General features: G+C 41.3%; 1 protein-coding gene across 6 annotated transcripts in view; it reads left to right on the forward strand.

Annotated features, from left to right (window-relative positions):
* Window positions 1-5887: 5887 nt before the first annotated feature.
* The window catches only part of SUN1 (Sad1 and UNC84 domain containing 1), a 67543-nt gene continuing 47410 nt past the window's right edge, over window positions 5888-26020 (forward strand). For all 6 annotated transcript variants that reach the window (XM_075011074.1, XM_075011077.1, XM_075011078.1 and 3 more), the window contains exons 1-3: window positions 5888-6048; window positions 17791-17887; window positions 25160-25354. In XM_075011074.1, the coding sequence (XP_074867175.1) occupies window positions 17811-17887; window positions 25160-25354 (272 nt within the window). In that variant the 5' untranslated portion in view covers window positions 5888-6048; window positions 17791-17810. The remainder of the gene's footprint in view (window positions 6049-17790; window positions 17888-25159; window positions 25355-26020) is intronic.

Here is a 26020-nt window from a genome sequence, read left to right on the forward strand (position 1 = left end):
AAGGTGTCACACCGTTTCCTGGTGCCAGGCTGTGTGTGGGGTGTCACACTGTAGCTGATAGGTAGAGTGGTGTCACACCGCGCTCTGGTGCCAGGGTGTGAGAAAGGTGTCACACCGTTTCCTGGTGCCAGGCTGTGTGTGGGGTGTCACACTATAACTGATAGGTGGAAGGGTGTCACACCGTGCTCTGGTGCCAGGGTGTGAGAAGGGTGTCACACCGTGTCCTGCTGCCAGGCTGCGTGTGGGGTGTCACACTATAACTGATGGGTGGAAGGGTGTCACACCGTGCTCTGGTTTCAGGGTGTGAGAAAGGTGTCACACCATGTCCTGGTGCCAGGCTGTGTGTGGGTTGTCATACTATAACTGATGGGTAGAGTGGTGTCACACCGTGCTCTGGTGCCAGGGTGTGAGAAGGGTGTCACACCGTGTCCTGCTGCCAGGCTGTGTGTGAGGTGTCACACTATAACTGATGGGTAGAGTGGTGTCACACCGTGCTCTGGTGCCAGGGTGTGAGAAAGGTGTCACACCGTTCCTGGTGCCAGGCTGTGTGTGTGGTGTCACACTATAACTGATAGGTGGAAGGGTGTCACACCGCGCTCTGGTGCCAGGGTGTGAGAAAGGTGTCACACCGTGTCCTGGTGCCAGGCTGTGTGTGGGGTGTCACACTATAACTGATAGGTGGAAGGGTGTCACACCGTGCTCTGGTGCCAGGGTGTGAGAAAGGTGTCACACCATGTCCTGGTGCCAGGCTGTGTGTGGGGTGTCACACTGTAGCTGATCGGTAGAGTGGTGTCACACCGCGCTCTGGTGCCAGGCTGTGTGTGGGGTGTCACACCGTAGCTGATGGGTAGAGTGGGGTCACACCGCGCTCTGGTGCCAGGCTGTGTGTGGGGTGTCACACCGTAGCTGATAGGTAGAGTGGTGTCACACCGCGCTCTGGTGCCAGGGTGTGAGAAAGGTGTCACACCGTGCTCTGGTGCCAGGGTGTGAGAAAGGTGTCACACCGTGCTCTGGTGCCAGGGTGTGTGTGGGGTGTCACACTGTAGCTGATGGGTAGAGTGGTGTCACACCACGCTCTGGTGCCAGGGTGTGAGAAAGGTGTCACACCGTGTCCTGGTGCCAGGCTGTGTGTGGGGTGTCACACTGTAGCTGATCGGTAGAGTGGTGTCACACCGCGCTCTGGTGCCAGGCTGTGTGTGGGGTGTCACACCGTAGCTGATGGGTAGAGTGGGGTCACACCGCGCTCTGGTGCCAGGCTGTGTGTGGGGTGTCACACCGTAGCTGATAGGTAGAGTGGTGTCACACCGCGCTCTGGTGCCAGGGTGTGAGAAAGGTGTCACACCGTGCTCTGGTGCCAGGGTGTGTGTGGGGTGTCACACTGTAGCTGATAGGTAGAGTGGTGTCACACCACGCTCTGGTGCCAGGGTGTGAGAAAGGTGTCACACCGTGTCCTGGTGCCAGGCTGTGTGTGGGGTGTCACACTGTAGCTGATAGGTAGAGTGGTGTCACACCGCGCTCTGGTGCCAGGGTGTGAGAAAGGTGTCACACCGTTTCCTGGTGCCAGGCTGTGTGTGGGGTGTCACACTATAACTGATAGGTGGAAGGGTGTCACACCGTGCTCTGGTGCCAGGCTGTGTGTGGGGTGTCACACTGTAGCTGATAGGTAGAGTGGTGTCACACCGCGCTCTGGTGCCAGGGTGCGGGGTGTATCACACTGTGTCCGCGGGAGGTGTCTGACACCTCTGGCATCAGGGGTGGCTATCTCGGAAAGCAGCAGGAGCGCTCCGCCAGGGCTCGCTGTGCCTCGAGGCGGTGCGCGGCAGGGGCGGGACTTCGCGGCGGGGGAAGGGGCGGCTCCCGGAGGACCGTAAAGAGAGCTGGGGGCGGGGCCTACAGCGAGTAGCTGCCGCTTGTCCCTCCTCCCCGCGCAGGTAACGTCTCACCGGGGTTGCGCTCGCGTGGCGAGACTCGCTCCGCCTCCGCTGGCCCGTTGCCCTCACAGGGGTGGGGGTGGGGGTGGAGGTGGAGCTCGGGCTCGGGCTCGGGCTCGGGCTCTCGCTCTCCAGGTCCGCTTGCGGTCGCTGGTGTTACCTACCGGGTGCACGGCGCCGCCCTGTGAGGGGAGGCCCCGACCCCCCCCCCCCCAGGCACGAGCCTGCCTCTCCTGGACGGAGGCGTCAGAGAGACCCCGGCCGGGGGTGAACGGCGCTAAGCTCCCGGCGGGGCGGCACCTGGGGCTGCCTTGGCGCCTCCGCCCTCTGAGGGAGGGGGCCGCAAGGCCCCGCCTCGCCTGGCAAGGGCGGGACGCGCGGCCAAATGTTCCCCACGCCTGCTGCTGCTGCGGTGGCGGGCATGGGGGGCTGGGGAGCGGAGTGAGCTTCCCCTGGCTGGAAACCCAGCCCCCCCCCCCCCCCCCAGAGCTGGCCGGGAGCTCGAGAGGGGGTGAGCTGGCCTTGCCCCCGTGCAGCGGCCGGGCCAGTACTTGCCCGGTCTGATATTAACCGCTCCCCTCCAGTGGAGGGGATTCCACGCTGTGGCGTGGAAACCTCTTCCAAGGTGTGTCTCCCAGGCTGCAGCTCGCTCCCGTTTCTACTTCTCTTGCCTTCAAACGGAGCACATCTGAGCCCTGTGCTCTTTCTAACGGTCCTTAGAGGGTTTGAAGACTGTTCTTTGGTTCTACTCTGTTTTTCCAAAATTTGTCTCATTTTTAAACCTCTCCCCATAGGTCATGGGTTTAAACAAATCGCTGCTTGGGGATGTTTTTGGTCTCTGGACTCTCTCAAGGGAGTCCACGTTTTTCCTAAAGCTACCCACGCAGAAACGTATGCAGTACTCCAGCTGAGTCCTCACCAGTGCAGGGTGGCTACCAGTGAAGCCCTGCACAGGCCATGAGTAAGTGGCATGCACTAGCCTCTGTCCCACTGCAGTTAGCCCACACTGCCACGCCCTGCTGCTAGCTAGTGCATTGCCTGCACTATCACTGCATTTTTGTTCCTTCCATAGAGGGTGCTATTAGCAATAATGGGGCAAGGAGGAAGTAGATGTTTCCAGGGGGAAGAATGGGCTGTTAGGCAGCTCTAGAGTCATTCCCACATAGACTCTATTGTAATACATTTTCTTTATTGCAGCATTTACTTTACACGTGTGTAGGTGTAAACTGACATCCAGTTATTTTAAGCCATGGTGTTGTCATGGGCAGAGCTAGAGAGGCACTGTAATTAGCAGGGCAGAATATAATGTGTTAATGTGAGCATGAGATTGAGATATAGAAAATATAAACCTTCCAGGAAGACTTAAGGGAAATTGGCTTATTAGGCCAGATTATGATTGTTCCTGTAGATTCAGTAATGATCACTGTAAAAGTGAAGTGAGAGAAATGAGCATTGTTGTAGGAACTTGTGTGAAAGCCTGTATTTTCTTGGAAACTGAAGTATTATGGCTGCATCACACAGGCAACAGCTAAACTAGGAACTTGGGGTGTCATTCTCAGCTCTCACAGATATGTGCATCAATTTAGTGCACTAAAAATAGTAATGTAGCTGTAGTAGCATGGTCAGCAATGACAAAGGGTAACTGTCAGGGTTCAAGTTTATGCCTGGCTTAGCCAGCCTGTTTTACAACTGCCAGTGTGACTGCAATAACACCCCTACTTTTTAGCATACTAGTTTGATGGTGTATGTCTCCATGAGTTGGGAATCACATTCCTATCTCCTAGAGTAGACATAGCCACAGGAATACCCTGCTGATGTAAAGCCTAACCAATACCCCAGCATGGTGTTAGTGCTGCACTGCTAGAGTTGCTCTGCTTTTTTAATGCAAAGTTCAATCAAAATGTTACCATTTTGATCAAATGACATGGTAAAAGAAAGTGTGTGTGTCAGTCTGTAGTACCCTGTGCTTTGTGAGCATTTGTGAGGTAAGAACACATTAAAGACATGATAATGTAGTTTTACTGTGACACAAGTTAGGCAAGATAAGCACTGTCATCTCCACCCACAGCTGACCTTGTAAAATTGAAGTGTCTTGTCTTCATTACTATATGTTTGTTCCTTGGGACCATTCACGTAACTGAACCTTAAGGAGAAACTCTTTTTTTTAATACTGAAGACCAGGCATAAGGCTATTATATTGACTGGTATAGCCAAACTCCAATGGGGCAACAGATTTTACCAAAGGCATCCCCCTTTGTACTCTTCTGGCGTGTCTACACTAGGAGCTAACTTTGAACTTGAGTTTGAAGTTAGGTGCTACTTCAAAGTAGCCTGCAGAGAGTCTACACTCACTTTTCCTTACTTTGAAGTAGAATGGAGTATGGAGTAGTGCCCTACTTTGAAATGGGGTGTGTGTAGATGCCCAACTTTGAAATCTGTTACTTTGAAATTGTACTTCGAAGTAAGCAAATTCAAAGTTATTTTTGTAGTGTAGACACGGTATTCCTGTGCCAGTCTTGCAGTTTCATGGAACTGCATCATAAATACACTAAATGTGTGCCATGATTAATACCTATTTGAGTAAGAAAGAAAAAAAATTTTGTCAAATACGTATTAGCAAGTTAAAGTTCTATCTAATATGTGGCATCTGTTGACACATTGTTTTCAAATTAACATATCAGGAAGAGGAAATAGATTTTTTCCTAGATAAATGTTTTCTCACTTCTACAATTAGCCATGGAAGATGCAACTTAAAATATGTGCACTAAAAGCATATATTGAAATATGCTTCAGAATTAAGGACTTGATTTTATAAATGAGTGCACATCAGAGTAGTCCTGTAGGGATCCCTATTGAATTCACAGGGGTTCTGTACAATACATCTGATGGGGTGCTGTGCACAACGGCAAAATCAAGGTCAAACAGAGTAAATTTGAGAGTTTCTCAAATGCTCATATGTAAAATAATGTTTTATTTATTTAGGGCTGGTCTTCTGGAAATTGGTAATTTCCCCCAGGGCAACAGAGATTTCTCTTTTTCCTACAAAAGCAGGGAAGGGGATAGGAAGTGCTATATACTTTGTGACAACATGAGCACAGCTTTGTTAGGAGTGTCCAGAGCGTGGTTTGTTTTTTAAAATATTTTAATCAGGTTTTGATGTATATCTTTAATTTAAATCTAAGCACACATTTGATTTGGAATATATGTTCGCATGGAGTATTTTTTATGTTTTACTGCTTTGAAACTAAGTTTTAAAGGTTGTAAATGTTTCAGTGATAAGGGAAATAGTTGAAAATTAATCTTACGTTCCTGGTCCTTCCTTCCTAATGTGCAGGGATAATTTACTGTTGTCAAAACAAAACTGCTGATTGTTCCTTTATAACAATGTCAGGTGGAAATATTGCCTTTGCAGATTCTTTTTAAAGAGAGCTTTGTTTATTAATGTTTGCATTTGTGCACTAACAAGTCATGCTGTGACATGTCATTTTCTTTTGTGCCTTTACCACTTACTGACATGGGATTAAGAGCTAATTTAAATAGGGCTACAACTGGTAAGTTTGGGGGTGGGAGTTTAGCTGTATTACAAAAAGCAGAAAATTGGATCAGGCTGATCTCTTAATTTTGCCGGGTGAAGTGGTGAAAATTTAGGTCTTGCAAAATGATTTCTAAAATGTATGTTTCAGGTGATGGTAAAGAAAGTGCTGTGTGTTTTCACTGGTATAAAGTTGGGTAGTTAAACCAAAGATAGCATGTAACTATAAATAAAAAACTGGACATAGTCTTTAAATGAGAGACTTTCAGTCCCGTTTTATGGAGGGAAACTAATGGGTTAAATGTGTGGGCTGGCTAAAGTAGCAGTGTCCAATAAATTTAAACTTGGCCTCTGACTGACAGTGGGAGCTTTAAGGGGCTGGATCGGATTAGTTTGATCCTTCATGCTTTGTTGAGACTGGGAAGCCATTTTGGGATTTTGCCGTGTGGAATAGAAAACAATGTGCTGTCAACTTGCAAACTTGCCTTGAATTATTTTGCCTGGGACTGTTGGATCTTGGAACAGAATGCTGAAGCATAAAATCATTCTAAATACGTGAAACGGACGAATCTGGATTTTGGATACGTAGGTTTGATACCATGCATTTGCTGCTCTTTTTTGTTAAACTGTTACATAAATTGATAGCTCTTGGAGCTTTATCTAGGAACACTGTAAATTAGAGTTTTATTTTGGAACTACTTGATTCATCATAGGTTAATCTGCTTAAATACCTAATTCTAATGAGCCTTCAGTAGACCCTCTTTAATTGAGAAGACCTGATTAGATTCACGTGCAGCAGATTGTGAGTTTAAAAATCACTGTCTGATCTGAAGGTTCCTAGTCTGTAAAATGAGTCAGTGTGCTTTTAAGTATGACATATTATAGATCCTGTGTCCAAACACTGAGGAGACATGTTTGTTGCCTCATTATAACTGAATTTGTAGATATTTTCTGCTCACTCCCTTCTTATACTTAAAACGGTACTTAACTTGAATGCAGCATTTTTATCTATTTAACAGACCTCATCTTAGTAGTAGTGTTACAGTTTGTTAACTATCAACTGTTCTATAGCACAATTTTTACTTTTACAGGATAGTCTAATTTAAGATGTAAATGTTGTTGTTGTCCTCTGAGCCTATTTTAAAGAAATGCTATATAAACATCCTTAAAAATTCTTCACGTCTTTATGAACAAGTATGGTGTAATAAGATGTGTTTTGAGACTTGCTTGAAGCTCTCTGCTTTTCAGCCTGTTTTAAATTGGTAGTTTTGAGGTTATGTGGGAAAGAATTTGCAAAAATTAAAGATGCACCTCAGGAAAATAAATACAAAATTAATTTAATAATCAGTTATTTAGGAATTTCAGATGGCTAAATTCTTACTCATTTAAAAGGACAGTATTAATATATAATACTTACTGAGTACAATAACAGTTTCAAGTTTGAAATTATAGGTAGAAACAGTTGACTACGGGGAATTCTTACATTTATTTAATATTTCACATATTTATAGCACATGGCCCGGCAAAGGTTATTTGGAGTTTGTGGTAGTAGCATGTTTTCTGTATGACTTAAGTGAGTTGTTGGCTTTCACGTGAAGAATTCTCATTTCCTATTTATAGTTAATTAATGCAGGTTTGCTCTTACAAGGCTGGCAGTTTGTATTTTGCTGCTAGTATTTGTCCATTGTCTTTTTTTCAATTAAGGCATTTTGTCCCCTTCCCCCCCTAAGTCCCATATGTTGGAGAAGGATGATCCAATAAGATATATAATTGGAGATACACATCTCCTAGAACTGGAAGGGACCTTGGGAAGTCATCTAGTCCAGTCCCCTGCCCTCTTGGCAGGACCAAGCACCATCCCGAAGAGCTATTTGCCCCAATCCCTAATGGCCTCCTCAAGGATTGAGTTTACAACCCTGGGTTTAGCAGGTCAATGCTCAAACCACTGAGCTATTTCTCCTGCCCCCCCCACCCCCGCCTTTGAGATGTAGCCTGGGAATTAGGAGACATCAGTTCAGTATCCTCCTTCAACACAGACTTCTTTTGTGACCTTGGGAAACTCACTTAATTTGTGTGTCTCAGCTCCCCATCTGTAAAATGGGGTGTTTGAGAAGGAAAAACACTTTGGAAAGAAAGGCCTCTTAGCACAAGGCAGCAGGTAGGGGCATGGTTCTTTAATCATGCTGCTGGCTGGACATCTTTGGATTTGTCCAGAACAGCATCCATCTGTACAGAGGGGAGTTCCCCTTTGCAGTGCTTCCAAAACTCTCTTCCCTTGTAGCACAGCTAATTTAAGGATTGTGTTATCAAAGCACCCTCAGGACTCATTATACCAGCAACTTGATTGGCTTGCCCCTGGGATGATGCCATGTCAGAAGATTATTTCCTCTCTCTCAAAACCAATGCATTTCCAAGAAGAGTATGGATGTTAATCTGTGAGATTGGGGTGCAATAATAGGGGTGGTGTATGGAAGCTATGTTGTGTCTGCTGGCACCTGATTTGACTGAAATTTATGCTCTGGTTTCTTACTTTCCTGTACGCTGTTGCCTCAGTCTGAATTTTATTTGTTTTTCTATAAATAACTTGTTCCTGTTGCCTGTGGAACTCATTACTGGGGATGCTGTGAAGGCTAAAACTACGGCTGTGTTCAATTAAATAAGTTCATGGAGGATAGGTTCATCGATGTCTGTAAGCCAGGATGTTCAGGGATGTGACCCAATATTTTGAGTATCCCTAAGCTTCTGACTGCCAGAACTGTGATGGGATAATTGCCCTGTTCTGTTCATTCCCTCTAAAACATCTGGCATTTGTCACTGTCAGACAGGATTCTGGGTTAGATGAACCATTCATCTGAAATGGTATGGCCTTTCTTATTTTCTTTCACTCTTCTCCGTCTCTTGTCACAATTTTTATGCAGATTTTATGGATTTTTCTAACAAACTTTTCAAGAAAGAAGAAGGGATGATAGAAGCAGACTGAGTCAGGTCTTGGGCCTAGTAAACTTGACATTAATTTAAGCAGCTAAGCAATGATAAGTTTATACTTCATGTTTGCTAGATTGCTACATGACACCATCAACTTCCAGTCGAATCAGCACAATTAAAAGTTAATTCCTTTGTCTCTGTTTTTGAGACCTCCTTTATTAAAGAGTTTCTTTTTTGCCTGTTTACCCTGTAGAAGGTTCTCCTTAGAGTGCTGTCAAATACACAAACTGAACAAATGGTAAAAATAGAAATTTCTCTCTAATCTTTCTGTTACAGTAGTGTTAAGTGCTCTTTGTGACAATACTGGGTGAAACATTTTCAAGCAGAGGCATGGGCCAGTGTTTTAAAAAATTGTTTTCTAAAGTTAGGCTCTTAAAGTAGTTACCTAATTTTTTTCCCCAAATTTTGTCATGTATGATTGGTATTTCTCACAGTGAAGCTGCTCCATATATGGGTACCTAAATCAGTCATATTTCTGACTTTAGGTACTCATTTTGAAAATCATGGCTCTTACTTTTATACTAGCTTGTAAGTAGGGGCATCGTCTTAACTCTCTGTTTAATATAGTCATCCATTAGAATTGCTTTGTACTTGCTTTTAATTTTTGAAAACATTACAGATAAATGGTCATACAGATCTATTATCTGGCACTCCTGAGGAGCTGGGGGGTGCCAGATAATGAAATGTGGTGGATATTGGAGTGGGGCCACTGGCCCTGGCCTCATGGCATGCCAGTTAAACCAATGGGTGGGTTATATGGATGCTGGATAACTGAGCCTTTATGGTGTGTAATTTCTGAATTCCCTGTTGTTGGGCTGGCATTGTAGGGTATGTCTACATCTGCACTTGATTAACAACACTTTTGTCATTCATGGGTGCTTTTAAAAACTCCCCTGTGAACAACAAAGTTTTTGGGCTGCAGGTGAAACTGAATGCTCCTGCTGACAATGTAAAACATGTTCACAGGTGGAAGTACTGTGTTGGCAAACATGTCAAGTGTTCACACTCGAAGACTTAGCAGCAAGGTTGTACTGGCGCAGCCTTGTTACTCAAAGCTGTGTAGTGTAGATGAATCTCTAAAGTTCATTTTGAACTCAATAAATTAAGCAAAATCTCTAGACTTTTTTTTTTTCCTGCTATTACCAGATAGTTAAGTGGTGAGCTTGTGATTGGAAGTTGTGGTAACATGAGACCCAAAGGTTGGGTCACCTTAGTATAAATGTATTCACTTAATTTTAATTTGGAGAAATACAAAGGAATACACTCAGTGGTGATGATCATTCTCAAAGTGTCTTTCTTCTCACAGAACTTCTTTTCAAAAAGGATCAGAAATATATCGAGCTTAAATGAAATCTTGTAAATCTGGGGTGGCCAACCAGTTAGAAACTAACTAGCTGTGGATAGAGTGTGTGTGTTAGAGCCAAAATAGCTGTGGATAGAGTGCAAAGAGCCATGTATTATATATTTATTTTGATATACCTATATATTTATATATAGGTATAAAAGAGAGAGATTTATTTTTACATATCTCTCTCTCTTCATATAAATATAATACATGGCTCAATGCACTCCCATCTCCTTCTCTCTAATCCAACCCTCTGCCCCTTCTCAAGAGCCTGGCACCCCAGCTTCCCTGCTCTAACCCAATCTTCCTCTCTTCCCCCAGAGCCAGGCACCCCGAGTCCCCTGGTCTAACCCAATCCCCTACCTCTACCCCAGAGCCAGTCAGCCACCCCCCAGCCCGTTTCCCCCCCTCACCTGAGTCTCACCAGAGCTGCTGCCACAGCCACTTGCTTCTCCCTCCAGGTATTGGGGTGCATGTGCAGAGTGTCAGTGAGCAGTCTGGGCGTGCAACGCTGAGCAGGAGCCACATTTCATTGAGCAAAGAGCTGCAGTTTGGCCACCCCGATCTAAATTCTGTGTGGGTGGAGATGCAGGAGAGAGGAAATACAATAGGAGATCTTACCCTGAATGAAAGACTTGGTGAAAATCTCTCAAAGATGGAAGAAGGGACTGAGCCACCCATGTCCTATTTGTGCTTTTTAACATCTGTCCCTTGTAGTCCACCATTCTAGATCAGGGAATCCCAACCTATGGGTCCGGACTCAAACATGGGTTACCATTAGATTTATTAAGGGTTGCCAGCTGGGCAGTTCCCTGCTGCATGTGGCTGTTAAAGAAGCCATTTGCGGTTTCTTAACACTGTTGCCTCAGGCAGATATCTATCAATAGAGATAGCTGCCCTCTCCAGCAGCTATGAGTAGACATAGCAATTACCTTATGCCTAGGTGCTGAAAGTTGCACTTGAGTTAATTGGTTTTAATGACTTACCTGCTGGGAGCAGGAGGGCTGGGGGAGCTGCCCAGCCTAGCAGTGTTGGTGAAGAGGCTGCAGGAGGAGGGGGAGTGTCTAAGGCTGGGGCCATTTAGGGCTGCGGTGGGGAGGTTCTAAGCCTGAGGGCAGTTTGGGGCTGCGTGGGGTGGGGTAGGTGGTAGTGGCTTGGGGCTACTTCGTGTTCACCTCTGGAACATTTAAAAAAAATTGCCATGTGGCCCCCAGTGGAAAAAAAAATGGACATCCCTGCCTTATGCGTTACAAAGTCTGCTTCTGTGTCTTTGATATTTGTAGTGATCCCAGGCAAGATTCTTAATAGTCTCTGGCAGTAATTTTCTCCCTCCCTTCTGTTCTGTGTAGCTAGTATCTCAGTTTTTGGTTTTTTTATATAACAACAAGAAGTCCTGTGGCACCTTATAGACTAACAGATATTTTGGAGCCTAAGCTTTTGTGGGCAAAGAGTGATTTCTCCCTAGGCCCTCCAGTCTGAGTGTGGGGTTTAAATCAGGGACGGGGGGAGCAGTTTGAGGATGTGTTCCCCCGCCACAACTCAGATTAAGTATAATAATAAATTATTTTCCCTTTTAATAACTATTAATATGTAAAAGTGAGGGAGCACAGTTTTATATTCTTGCCTCAAGCACCAATTATCTAGTTACAGCACTGCTTCCCCCCACCCCTCTAGTTTTGAATTGCCTTGGGTCACCAAGTCTTTCTGAATTGTCAAAATGTGTCCCCATCGGGAAAAGGCTGAGAACCACTGTTCTAGATGGAGGATTATTGGTGGATGACAGATGCATGAAATCAGCTAAGGTACCAGGTTCAAAATGGCTTGTTGATAAAATGCGCCTTGCAAAGTACCTGTATCTTTTTGTCCACATTTAGCCTCACTGGAAATTTGTAGACAAGTTGTTTGTCCACAGTTAAGTCTTTCTGTAGCTCTCGTGGATTCAGTACACTGTGCTTACAATGTGAGGAGAATGGATGTGCCTTCTTAAAAATGACCTGAAAAAAATAAAAGGGAAGGAATGGGATTATTCATTGTTGCTACTTTTGAAAAAGACTTTCAGGCTTTGACTCTTCATACCAGACTGTCCCATCCATAGGATGGTCTGAGACAACCGGCCACAGATTTTGGAGTGATGCATGCTTCAGGGGGATAAAGAAGTGTGGGGGCCCATGGCAGGCTAGGAGACTATTGGGGGCCCTATTGCTGGCAGCGGGGTTCAGGCCTGCTGCTTCATTCAACAGCGTTGGCAGGAAGCAGAGTGACCCAGACCAGACCACTCTGTTTCACCTGTCCTCAGTTTCACACAAGAGATTTAGTGGAAGGGCAGAGCAGGGGCAGGAAGACATGGGGCAGGGATTTAGGGGGAGGGATGGAGTGAGAGCAAAGATGGGGTAGGAAGGGAGGATTGTCCTGGGCTATCCACCCCTCCAGGGATGGCCCTGCTTCTTACATGATATATTCAGATTTTATGTTTTGGATGACTCTGGTTAGAGTTAATGAAATAGCATCATGAAGACTCAAAGCTGAGCTTTTAGCAGAGGAAGGGATTCCTAATTGGTATTCTTGTAACACCATTTTAATTCTTGTGATTAATGAAATTTTGAAGGGAACATCAGGGTGAATACCTATGCTTCATTTAGGCTATGTCTACGCTACACTTCTCCTTCGGAAGAAGTTCTTCCGGGTCTCTTCCCAAAAAAATCTTCTTTCAGAAGAGCGTGTCCACATACACGGGCCAGGGATCAAAAAAATTTGGTGCCATGAGGACTGACTTTTCGAAAAAGGTTCCATGGAGCCTCTATACTTTTTTTTGGGAAAGAATCTTTCGAAAAAGCCTCTCTTACTAATCAGGTAGTGGAAGAGGGCCGCTGGAAAAAGAGCCACATTCTTTCAATTTCAGATTGAAAGAGGGCATTTTGTGTGTAGATGCTCCAGGGTTTTTTTGAAAAAGGCCCAGCTTTTCCCAAAAAACTTGCTGGTGTGGACACAGCTTCAGTGTGTGAAAATAACAATGCACCTGTTCTGCGACGTTCAGCAGGTACATAAGCAAAATCAGTGTTGTGAAAACTTGATATTCTTGATGCTTCTTAAGTAAACACTTTTGGAAAAAAATGCATCAGGCATTCTTAATTCATAAAGAACCAAAGGAGAGCACAACTACCAATTTTAAAAAGTGTTCTGTGCAAAGATTTATCTTCGTCTAAATAATATGAAAAATGAACAAGGGCCACATCAACTCCCAATATCATAGGTATTAACTTCAAAGACCACCTGGAGGGGAACTGCATAGAATTTAACCCTCAAAGTCCCTCTCTGATCAGCTAAAACAAAGCAATACCTGATCAGAAATATATTTCATGATTAATATGTTATCTGCACGGATTGGATTAAAATGTCCTAATTAGCTTCAACCAAAATAGCTTTCCTTAGTAAATGAACAAAAGCAACTTAAATATTGTCTATTTTTTATATCACATTGTTAGTAACTATTAAGGTTGAGACTTTTCATTTGATGTAACTTTATTTAAAGTCAATCTCCCCTCCTGTTTCACTAGGGCCTTCAGTGGTTCTCAGTCTCTCTCGACTACCCCTTTGAAAAGTCTGATTTGTCTTGCATGCCTGTTTTACCTCTGAAAGTACTTGCTTACAAAATCAGAAATAAAAATCAAGTGTCTCAGCACACAATTACTGAAAAATTGTCTATTTTCTAATTTTATCATGTAATTAAAAATAAACTGAAATATAAATGTTGTACTTACTTTTCAGTGTATAGTAACAGAACAGTATAAAACAAGCTATTACCTCAATCAAATTTCAGTTTGTACCGACTTTGCTAGTGGTTTTTATGTACCCTGTTGTAAAAGTAGGTGAATATCTAGATTAGTTGATATATTCCTCGGAAGACCTCTGTGTATCCCCAGAATGGACACACCCCTGGTTGAGAACCAGTGAGGAAAATAGAAACCATTTCTTAAAATAAGCAAAACCTTGCAGTAAAACTGAAAAATTGGCAAGAGAACTCAAGGGCCAATATATTATCTGAAGGTACTATTTGTCGATATGCTGGGAATGAGTAAAGTTGAAACTAACTAGTCTCTCTTGTTTAGCATGGATGGAATCTAAGGCCTCCTGCCTTCAGCTTTCTGAAGTGGGCTTTATTTGTTACTGATACACTGGCAGCTATAGTCAGGTAACAATAACAGAAGATGACTGGTTCTCTGCCTTTTCTTTCTTGCATTTGTTAGTTCTTCTGAAAGTTGGAGTACAGTAATATATGGGTCTTGCCTTTCTCCCTGCACTCTCGGCTGTCCAGCTGGCTCAGCCAGAAGATTTCCCCACACCCTGCTGACCCCTCCTTCGTGTGCTCCACATGCTCCCCCACCTCTGTCTGCAAGGCCCCAACATTCCTTCGCCTGCCCAAATAGTCCCCCCCCCCCGCCCACCCAAACACCTCACTCCACCCATGCTAAGCCTGAACACCTTACCCCTGCACTCAGATTGACACCACCTCACCGCAAGTACTGAACATCCCTCTCAACTGAACAGTCCATCCCTCAGCCCAAGGGCCCGCTTTGTGATTCAGACTTAACCTCCCCCTCAAGGCCTCAGCATCCCCCCACCACAAACATAGCCCCCCCCCAATCAGCCCAAACACCTCTCCCCGTTTAGCCGGACTTCCCCCTCGTTCCCCCCATGTCAGGAGTTGGGCAGCAGAGCACAGAAGTAGCTCCAGGGGATCAACTCCCCCACTCTCTAGCACTCATCAGGCAGTGCTCCACCTTTGCCTCCCAGCCTGCTGAGCCTTGCTTTTCTGTGGGTGGCTTGGAGGCAGTGGCAGAGGACTGTGTGGTGATTGTGGGGTTGTGAGGGAAGCTGCCGGAAGGTGATCCTCTACGGCTGCAGCCTCCCCAGCCCTGTCCTAGGTAATCCCCAGCCAGACTGATTGTGGCGGGGGTCACGATGGGAGTGGAGTGGGGAAGGACTGGGGGGTGTTTTACCTTCCCTGCATATGGGCCTGTTCCATCACCCACCTTGTCACTCTGATATCCTGGGACCAACACACCTATATGACACTGCCTGGTCATTTAGCGGTATCAGTAGTAGATGGAGAAAGGGTTTTCTTCTAACTACAGCTACTTGCATACCTAATACTGTCAGTGCTCGTTTCTGAGTTTGGATAAGGTCACAGTCTAGCTCTACAGACTCAATGTTGTAGCAATTTCTAGTTTTATGCAGGTTTGTGAATTGAAAGAATGAGTCCAGATCTAAATGCAAGTTTTCCTCACTTTGTACCTTTAAATGTAATGTCCACTGGTAGGCTACCCTAATGTGATTACATAGGCTGTGGTTAGAGATGTAAAATCCCATTTAATTAGTTAACCAGTTAAACATTACATTTAATTGGCTGATTAAATGGGATTGGTAGCAAGCCAGGAGGGGATGCTGCAGCCTCTCGCCAGAGATAATGGCTGCTTCATCCAGGCTGGAGCACCCCTGTATGCAGTAAATCACTCCCAGGTCCTCTGCAGGCCCTCGGGCTAGGCTGGAGTGCTGCCTACCTATAGCAGCCCCCCACAGGGTTGCTGCAGCCCGCTGCCTGTGGCAGGTGAGCGCTGCTTCAGCCCCCACGGGTTAACCATAAGAGGTAAGCCTCATCTGTTTAGGATGAGGAAATGAAGAAAATCTTTTTAGGGTGAGGCTAACTGATTAATCATGATTGTGATCTTGCACCTTTGAAGCATTAGGCATAACACTGGCAAGTCACACTGCATAGCTTCTATATACTTTATTTATAAAACATCAGGGTGGATCACCAAGTAGAAAGCCTCCATTGAAATTATCAGTTTATGTTTATATTTGTAAATTTCTGGAGAGAGGTGAATTCTTGTTGGCTGATGCAATCATTAAAATATTAATTTAAAATTAAATGGAAGCTTTATGCTAGACTTATAATTAGTCTTTATGGTGGTGCATCTTTTTGCTCCCATAAGGGTATACTTTATTGTACAGTTATATAGCTGATATTTTCATATTCTTATTTTATTTTTAGTACATTAAAATGGTGAATGATCTCTTGCATATTTACTAGATAATTTTTTTCTTGATGTCTGCCTCATTTGCTTATTACTATTAAGATGACAAAGTTAAACCCAGCAGCATATAACATTTATTTTTATAAGACAAACCAGCCTTTAAATGTTGTGTACATTTCTTATCAAAACATGTTTCATATTTGCACCTGAGTGACTTTAATAAAGGAAAGGAAGGGTTAAGGAGTCTGTGAAGTAAACTGAATGTTTTATCAGGCTTGGAAATTTTCAAATATATCTACATGAAAGTGACTGGAGCTTAAGTTCCTACTTGTCTTAGGCTTGGTCTACACTAGGCAAGTAAGTCGGATATAGATACACAATTCTAGCTAGATAATTGCATAGCTAGAATGGACTTATCTGCAGTTGACTTACCTGGCTGTCTTCACAAAGGGAAGTCATTGGGAGAGTTTCTTGCTCTTACTTCTCCCTTACTCCTTGTGAGATTGAGAAGTATAGGCTCAGCTGCCAACCCCAGATAGTTCAATATCTCACGTCTTTCCCCAGTGAGCAAAATCAATCTGGAAGGTCAACCCTGAGTAGGTTAATCTTCCACATAGTCTCTGAAAAGTGAGGGTTCATGGAGACTTAAGCTGCCATCTCTTAAGTTGCTTTGGCTCTCCTTCCGACTTTTAAAACCAAATCTGATCCTCTGTTTCCTCGTTTCTGTTCAGACTGGAAAAGCAAGACAAGTTTTCCTGCTTCTTCAACTCTGTTAATTTCTCAGTTTTGAGTGAAATTAAGAAAATGTTCTTTCTACGTCTGCAGAAGAGGCTGTTGCTACCAAAAGCTGCACTTCAACAAACCATTTCTGTAACACTTGTCCAACATAATATAAATATGTAATCCATTCTGTCTTGGTAGAGAGCCTTTCTAATAAGGGGCTTTAATCCTGTTGCCAATTCAACTTAATTTATTTTTGCATCAGGTTTTTTTTCCTTCTAAAGCATAGCTTTTTATCATCCTCCTTCCTCCATGTACATAGTTATATGTGCTGATCTACAGAGCTCTTCTCCTTTATTTATTAGTGTTTTGGTATTTGGTTTAAATTAAAACATTATTTCTCTACTCTTACTTCAATACACATTACAGATTTGAAATAAATGTTTTAATGTAGTCCATTCAAAATCCTGAACTGGAAGAAGCAGAGGAAAATGTGCCTAGTGCTAGCTGTGTGACTCGTTGTTGGCTCGTCTGTCTGGGTGTGTACATGAATGTTTTACTCATGAGACTAGGTTAGTCCCGATCCCAAAATAGTGAACTGTCCCTCATTTCATTTATTCATTTTAGAAAATAAACTCCAAAAATATTCTCTTCTGTTCCATGAGTGATGTTCACAAGACTTTCAAAGAACCAAACTTGGCTGTCTGTGAAATATTTAACTTATAGTAGGCTTAGGTTTTGAAAGTGGCAAAGTATGTAATAAAAGCTCTTAGGAACTAGTACATAATTGGAGAGCTGGTCATTGAACTACTGAGGGTATTTTAAAGGTGTTACTTCAGGTTGTAAAATATATTTTTTGCAGCATAGGGTAATATGGGATCTATTAGGGTAAAGTGCTGTGGTATAAGTACGATAGCAGCTTGATGCATTTAATGATGGCATTGCACAGAATTCAGTCTATTTTTGGTATTTACTATCAAGGCCTAGTCAAAAGGAAGACTATCCGCAAGAGGAAACAGTTTAGGTTCATGCAGCTTTGATAAGGATATCTAGCAAGAACAGTAAAGTTTAAAAAAAAAAAAAAAAAAGTGAACTTTGTATATTGGAATGCAGTTCTTGATGCCAGAATATTTTCTGCTGCAATATTTGCAACATTCCATAACACAGGCTGAACAAAGCAAGGGCTCTACCCTGAATTTAAATACTTCTAAAGCATTACATCACTTTATTTTCACCTTTTTGCAGTATGATTTGAAACAGTCACCATGGATTTTTCACGTCTACACATGTACACCCCACCCCAGTGTGTCCCAGAAAACACTGGCTATACGTATGCACTCAGGTGAGAATTTTTATTTCTTATGGATAAACCATAAAGACTCCAAAATGGCACCATTTGCAGTACAGTGCGATCTCCAGATCTGAAGAAGTGGGTGTGTCCCATGGAAGCTCATCACCCAATAAATTATTTTGTTAGTCTTTAAAGTGTTACATGACTGCATTTTTGTTTTAATCCAAAATACTGTTAATCCTAAAAGCTTTGGTTGTCCTGGTAAGTAATTACTTTTATAATATCCTTTTAAAAAAGAAATTTGCAGTGTAATTTATAGATACCATGTCTCATCTTGTTTCCTCTCTCGCGATAAATGTACACATTAATTTGAAAAATTACAAATTCTGGACCAACTGGATAAGTGACTAAGACAGTGACTCATTTCAGTTGCTAACAATAAACTGGACTAACCCTCCACCTACATACTATTGTTGTCTTGTTCATAATGTCTTTTAAAAAGTCATACATGGATCTCTGTTTATATGGCTTCATGTGTAGTTAATCAAAATAACTTACTTATAAATAAAGACAGTCATGGCACTTGAAAAAGAAAAAATGCAAGTCCAAACTCACCCGTTAATTTTCATGTGCAACTGTTGCTGACTCCAGTAGATGACTGAGTGTGGAATTCCACCCAAAATAAACTGTTCATTAAATCTTGGTAAAACTGTCTGTGGAGCTGTAACTCTGAATTTTGGTGTGCTATTTGTACTAGGATTATTAAACTCACTGCTACATTGTGCATTTTCATTAGGTATATATATCTTCAGATTACCAAAGTTAACTTTGGTAATATAGTTTCTGATCCTTATTATCTCACTGAAAGGAGAAACTTAAATCTTCCTACCATAAACACAGCTTTTAGATAAACACTCAAGATTGCTTAAGCAAATCTGCTTTCTAAATTCAGGAAATTACCTGAAGGATGGGTAAAGGGGCTAGAAGGAGATAAGTCTTAAACCTGTGGTAAAGCTACATATTTTTTTTTCTGGTAAAGAAATATTTTAGTTAGTGGAGGAGATGTTTATATTTGCACTATGAATGGTATGGTCATCACTTTGGCAGGTGGGATGGGGATTTTTAAAAATTTCCTTTTGGGGAGAGGCCATTGTTAAAGACACAGTGAATAAAAAGCTTGCTGGCTTATTGTTGAAGTAGTTTACTTGAAAACAATTTTGTACGTTCTGTAACTTGTATTTGTTTTCTAGTTATATAGGAAAAAATGCATTAAATTAGAATTTCATTTTTTCTTCCTGATTTGAAGATACTGTAATTCTTAAGTATCAGAGGGGTAGCCATGTTAGTCTGGATCTGCAAAAGCAGTGAGGGGTCCTGTGGCACCTTATAGACTCACAGAAATGTAGGAGCATAAGCTTTGCCCACGAAAGCTTATGCTGCCACGTTTCTGTTAGTCTATAAGGTGCCACAGGACCCCTCGTTGCTTTTGTAATTCTTAATAATCCCTAAAACCACAAGTCTTTTTGTATCTTTCCCATATAGCCAGCTTCTGTTGAAAAAAGAATTTTAACTGGAATGAGGGAGAGTAAATAACTCTTCGTGTATAGTATTCCCAAGACTAGTTTAAGTTTGCTGTGTTGTGTAGGTTCAAATATCTTGGCAGAGTCAGTTCTTTAAAATATTTTTTCATCTAAAGAAACTCAGTGGCTTGATAAGCTCTTAGTTGTTATCCTTTAACTTCTTTGAGTGTGTGTTGACCTCTCCTTTACCCTGTCATGGGTACTGATACATGGTCCTTACTCCAGCAAGACTCCCAATGTAATAGATGGGGAGTCTTGCATGAGTAAGGACCACAAGATTGTTCAGACTCTGGTGAAAGGGGTGGTAGGTCAACTTTGAATCTGAGAGGATTCTTGGGTGATACAGACATATTAGGCATTGTTCTTTCTCTGTATAGATGAAAATCTTGTAAGGATGCAATTAGCCCTAGTTTTGGAGGGGAGAAGTGGGCAAGTGAAATTTGTTTTGGCTGCTTTTAGTCACATATCATTGTAGGTAAATAAATGACTGAGACAAGATCGAGGTTGATAAGGTGAAGTTTGGCAACTGGTCTACGAGGCATCAGGTGACAGCTTTGGTTTATAGCAACTGTCATAATACAGTATCAGAGGGGTAGCTGAGTTAGTTGGCATCTGCAAAAACCAGAAGTTCTGTGGCACCTTATAGATTAACAGATGTATTGGCGCATAAGCTTTTGTGGGCAAAGACCCACTTTGTCCAATATATCTGGTAACCTATCGTAATACAGAATCTTATTTCAGAACCTATCACAGGAAGATATCTGGAAAAGCTTTATCTATTTGTGATTTAAAATATCCTCTGAACCTCTGGCAACACTTGAATATTAAAATAGGAAGGGAAGTTGGCACATTTTTAAATTTGCATTCAAGCTCTTGAATATAAACGTGAGGGTGGGTTGGTTGAACAGGACTTCATCTCAGTCTTTGCATGGTGAGGTCTTTTTTTATAGCATATAAAGACTTCCTTGCACAAGTCAGCCATCTTTGTCTTAAACAATATTTGGAAAACCTAATAGAGGTAATGATGCACAAAGCTGCTTCCTTGTGAGTGTTAATTTTTCACTTTATTTTGTAGGGTATTTGTATTCATTTTGCTTATGCCCTCCAATGGTCTTAATGTGCTTTACCAACACTAAACTACCCACAAAAAGGTAGCTTTTATAGCACATTCATTTCATCCCTGGAAGAAACTAGGGCCGGGGAGAAGGTTTTTATTTTCTTGGCAAATGCATAATGTTCAGTAAAAGTAGGGAAAAAAATCTAGATTCTACAAATCTGACAGCCTCAGTTATGATTTATTAGTGGATGTCTCCATTAATATAAATGGGAGTTAATACATGATCCTAAATGTTTGTAACTATACTGAGGAAAATATTTATGTACTTGTTTTCTATAACTTACACCTTCCAGCCTTCCCAGCATATAAATTGAAGCTGAGATTCTCACCTTCCTTTTTACTGTGTAATTTACAGATTTTAGTTAGATTAAGTTTTTATTTTAGTCCCCTCTTGTTTTTCAAAGTATTTGTGGTTCTAACAGTTCAGGTGTATTTCACCCTATATATAGAAATTGGTAGTGAAAGGTATGGGTGTAAAGTAGACATATCCAGGGCCTTGAGAATAAATAAAATATGCATGTCTAACCAGTGAAGAGGAAGCTTCTACTCACTGAGCTAAAAGATTAGCCCAGATACATTCAGTCCAGTAAATTAACCCTAACCTAAAATATCAATACATGGAAACAACATATTGATTGCAAATAGTTTGCTTATGTTGTCTGTAATAGGGCAAAGTAATAGCTGCTCCAGCGTAAACTTGTTGTTACAGATGTTTATCCATGGTGCACATTGTAACTGGAAGAAAGACAAAAATGATCAGTGATATCAGGTAATCTACATGCTTGGAAACTCAGATGTGGTTAGTCCTTAGAGCTTGTATGCACTGAAATTGTTCTTCAACTTGTTAGTGACTGCAGCTGCCTTATCTACTTTATCACAACTTCCATAAGATAAATTGTTCCAAAGAACACTTGCAAAATAACTCATACTTGCATTGATCCACATGCAAAGTTCAATTTGTGGTAAACAATAACCTACTTCTGTTTTGGTTTAAATCAGTGTAACTTGGGAGTTAACTTCATTGAGATTACTTTGCCACCTGTAGTGGATGGAAGCCATCCTGTCACACGGGTGTAGTTTATAGGAGGGAGCTGAAGATGACTAACTTAAAAATTGGAAGGCGACAGACCTCAAAACCCATTTATGATTTAGCCCATCGATATCCTGAACAGAGAGTTTTTCACTGTGTATGCTGCTGCTTCCAGTTCTTCACATTGCCTGTACAGACAGAAATGGCCTACAGAATGACAATGGGAGGCATTCCAGGAATCTTTAAATAGATTAAAAACTAGCATAAAGTGTAAAAAGAGTGGGGAAGTGCAGGAATGATAGCTGGAAGAAAAAGTAAGACTACCTATGTCATATCTGGGAAATCTGTGAGCAGCTGAGAACTCTCACAGCCAAACATGACCTAGCATTCATATTTGCTGCTTGCTATTAAATTTATTTCTCTAGTCAGAATAAAATTTTTCAAGCAATGATGTATATTGTGAAAAGTAACACAAACACTATAAATTGTTCTATCTTATGTAAGGAAACCTTTCAGTGTTCTTCCTGACAGGAAAACAAACCACCCTCCAAAATATCAATGGTGTATCTGACATGAGAGGCTAAACTTCAAAGTAGTCTTCATTTGTGTCAGTGAAGTCCAAGATTATTTTGGCTCTACTCTAGTATTTAGAGAATTTCTTAAACAAAACCAAAGTGCAAAACTTTTTTTTCAAAAAATTACTTAATGAAGCTTTAGATTATTTATTTAGTCTGAATTCAGACCTTGAATGGTAAAAAAACAATCCCATGCTGTAAAGATTTTAAATAAGGACAAGTGTTTTGCTAATGAAAACAAACTAAAGTTAGTTTCAGCTGTCATTTGTTTGTACTTCTGTGTTCTTCATGTGAATTACATATCTGTAAGTATCACTGGTTGAAGAAGGGTAAAAACAGATGCATAGTGGCAAGTGCAAATAGGAGCTTAAGAAACACTTGTTCAGGGATGTTCTCAATAATAAACTATTGAAATCTTTGTAATCTTCCATAATGAAGGAGTGAATATCAGGATATAGGTACGTTTTGTTTTCAGGTTAATTTTGACAAGAATGTAAACTAAACTCTTAGAACCCAAACTTTCTCTCTCTCAAACCTCCTCTATCCTGCTATAATTAAATTCAAAGGGGAAATTTCAGGCTAAGTTTCTGATCTAAATATCTGCTGCAATATGCCAACCCACAGCTGCTCCCTATTACCCAGAATATTTGAATACCTAGCAACTTCTGGGGGCTGCCAGATATGTCAAGAGTCTACTGTATTAATAACAGTAGTAGTAGTAGTAAGCCTCTTCCATGTCTACATCTTGGAGCATAGGCCGTTAACGATCAAGAGTATAAATAGAACTATAATTATACTAAACAAGAGTCTTACGTTACATCTAATCACAAAAAAGTTTTTTTTACAGTTATTAGTAAAAGCACAAGGCTACTAACATCCATTGTGCTACCTGTGCTCTAGTGTGTGTAAAGTAATATATATAAATAACACAGCAAAGCAAAAGAATTCCCATGGCAAGTGAGGAGCAGGTAGTCTAGCAGACTTTACCAATTTGACTAGCTTTATTGCTACCAGCAGTGTTTTGAGTTGTGGGAGTGAAACTGACCATTCCTGATATATCTCATTAAACCTGCTGGGAAAATGGACTCAGTATGTGTCTGTGCTACAGCAGAATAACGAAGAGCTGTACAGTGTCTCACTGCGGTTTAGACACTTCTAAAATAATGAAAGGGGAGAGGCTGTTGACATACTGGTGTCTAAACTAGTGCTTAGACTTGTTTTAACCTCATCTTCCTGACTGATGTAGCTTAGGGGGACCAAAGTTTTACCTCAGGCCTGGTGTATTCATGCTTTCACTGTTCTCTTTTTTGAAGTCAACTTTGTACCTGGCCCATGGCCCAGTAGAGATTAAGCATCAGTAAAACAGTCCCTTGTAACAGTCTGATCTCAGAATGAACAGATGCTTTCCAAAAGATTTAACCACAGGACATCTGTATTATATGCCTACAATACAACCACAGTTTCTCTCACATCTAGTAGTGGCATTAGCGCCTGGTTTCTTAGTACAAGACACTTTATAGCTATCTGTTCTGTTTTAGTTGGAATAATGAAAATTTCCTTGTATAAAGGCAAATCTGATGTGCTGTGCACCTTCTCTGACACCTGTCTTAAAGTATGGTGCACGGTACTCTTGCTCACTTTCTTTTCCTGGCTACTCTGGAGACTCAAAACAGTCTGGAGCATGGTTTTCCTAGCTATAGTAATCCCTGCATGTACTTGTGTGTATAAGAGACTCATCTCATGTACAATTGTCTGTGACTTATTTGTCTGCTTCAGTGCTAAGCGTATAGAGTTTTGAGACCTTTTCTGTATGTTAATTTAGACCAATTGAAATATACCATGTTATTTAAACAGTTACAAAAGGATACTCTTATTTCAAGTTAACTTAGTCCTATTTTTAATTGCTTAAATTAACCCAACTAAGAACTGTTCATAACCTTTTGCGCCTGTTAACTAACTTGCATTAAAAAAAAATGGTGCAGCCTCTTTTTGTGTGTGCCTACAAATGTTCAGACAAAGTTCCCATTTCTTACAAACAGCTTAGAATTATAAGGTTGGTTAGTGTGTGACTGTTTACATATCAGCAGTTATTTGAGCTGAGCCAAAATGTTTGCAATCTTGGTTTAGAATTAAAATGTGTAAAATAATTTTCCACTATATCAACTCAAATTTAATGGTACATTTTAACAATCAGGCTAGAAAAATCTCCTCTTGGGCTAAACTTAATCATAACACAAATTAACCCACTTGTAACAGAATACTAGCATCAACTTTATTTCAGAGAGTACTTCCCCAGTAGCTATTGACAAAATTATGGATTATTTGTAGCAATGTTACTTAAACTATGTTTCACAGAACACTGGTGTTCCATGAACAACTCGCAGGTGTGCCACAAGTGTCTGACGCTTTATTAATATCATACTGATGGTTTATATTTTCCATTAAAACCAGATACAGTGTTACATTGCTGGGATACCTGATTAATTTACTTCATTTTGTTTTTGCTGTATATGTTGCGGTTCGTTTTTAGTCTGACAACAATTTTTTGAAGAAAGTTTTCACAGTAGTGCTGCATAAAAATATTATTGTTTGGTATTCCATGGTCTCAAAAAAGCTTAAAAACATGATTTATAGGATGACGGGTATTACAGGGGTATTCTTTCATGTTCGGTTTTATTTCGTTGTTGGAATATGTGTATCTGCTTATGTAAATTCTTCATATAGAAGAAAACAATTACTTTGCTATTTGTTGTTGGACATTTAACAATGTTGCCTAGGCCCTAATCCTGCAAAGAGAACTGCTTATGTAGACCCTTATGCTCTTATTGAACTTTGCTGAAGTCAGTGGGATTCTGTGTGGATGCTGGGAACTGCTTGTGCTATCCTTTGTACAGGATCAAGACCAAAGTGGGGATAAGTTGCACCTGTTAAAACAGCATACTTTCTTGGGGTGGGGGAGAGAATTCTGATTAACTGAAGTATGGTTTAAATGGTTAGTGTACATTTTTATTTTTATTTTAGTTCAAGTTATTCTTCAAGAGCTCTTGATTTTGAGACTGAACACAAATTGGATCCAGTGTTTGATTCTCCAAGAATGTCACGACGCAGTCTACGCTTGGTCACTACAGGATATAATGTAACAGATGATGCCCAAAATGACAATGTTCATAGCAATTCTTATACTAGAAACATGTCTTTGGCAGACCAGTCATCCAGGTAGGCAAACTTTATTAATGCAAGTTATCTATTGGTAGACTCTAGGTTAATGCACTTAATGATGTTTCAGACAAATCAATTGTGGCTAATCCAGAATTTAGACTTAATGTTGGAATATGCTATTGAAAAAGATTTTGATTTCTTACTGCAATAAACATTTAAATTGAAATAAGTGATTAAGAGTTTAGATTGAATATTTCTCAGTTCTGTGCCAAGAGATTTTTGTCTTAATATTAGACAGAAGAAAACAGATGAAAGGAAAAGGTGTCCTCTCCTCCTTGGTAGTAAACATAATTTTCAAAAGTAGGATGAGGGCAAAATATCAACTTTGTTATATTTTACTGAGATGAGAACTCTCTGGCCAAGTGTGCTGGGCACCAGCTCAGTAATGCCACTAACCTTTTTTTTATTTATTTAAATCTGGTCTTCGAATACTCCCCCACCCCTCTTTTTTTTTTTGACCGTGAAACAGCTTTTTTGTTCCAGTAAACATCTTAGAACACAAATTTCATTGTAAAATTAAGTGTATCTTAAATGAAAGATTGGCTGAATTGGAAGAAAATTTATGATCCTAACTCTTTAAAACTCTTACCTGTTCAACTGTATGTGTTGCAAGTGCTTCCCTTGATGTTAATGGGACTGCTCATTTTCCTGCGTAAGATTTGT

Source organism: Carettochelys insculpta, chromosome 16, assembly GCF_033958435.1.
Source record: "Carettochelys insculpta isolate YL-2023 chromosome 16, ASM3395843v1, whole genome shotgun sequence".
NCBI lineage: Eukaryota > Metazoa > Chordata > Testudines > Carettochelyidae > Carettochelys > Carettochelys insculpta.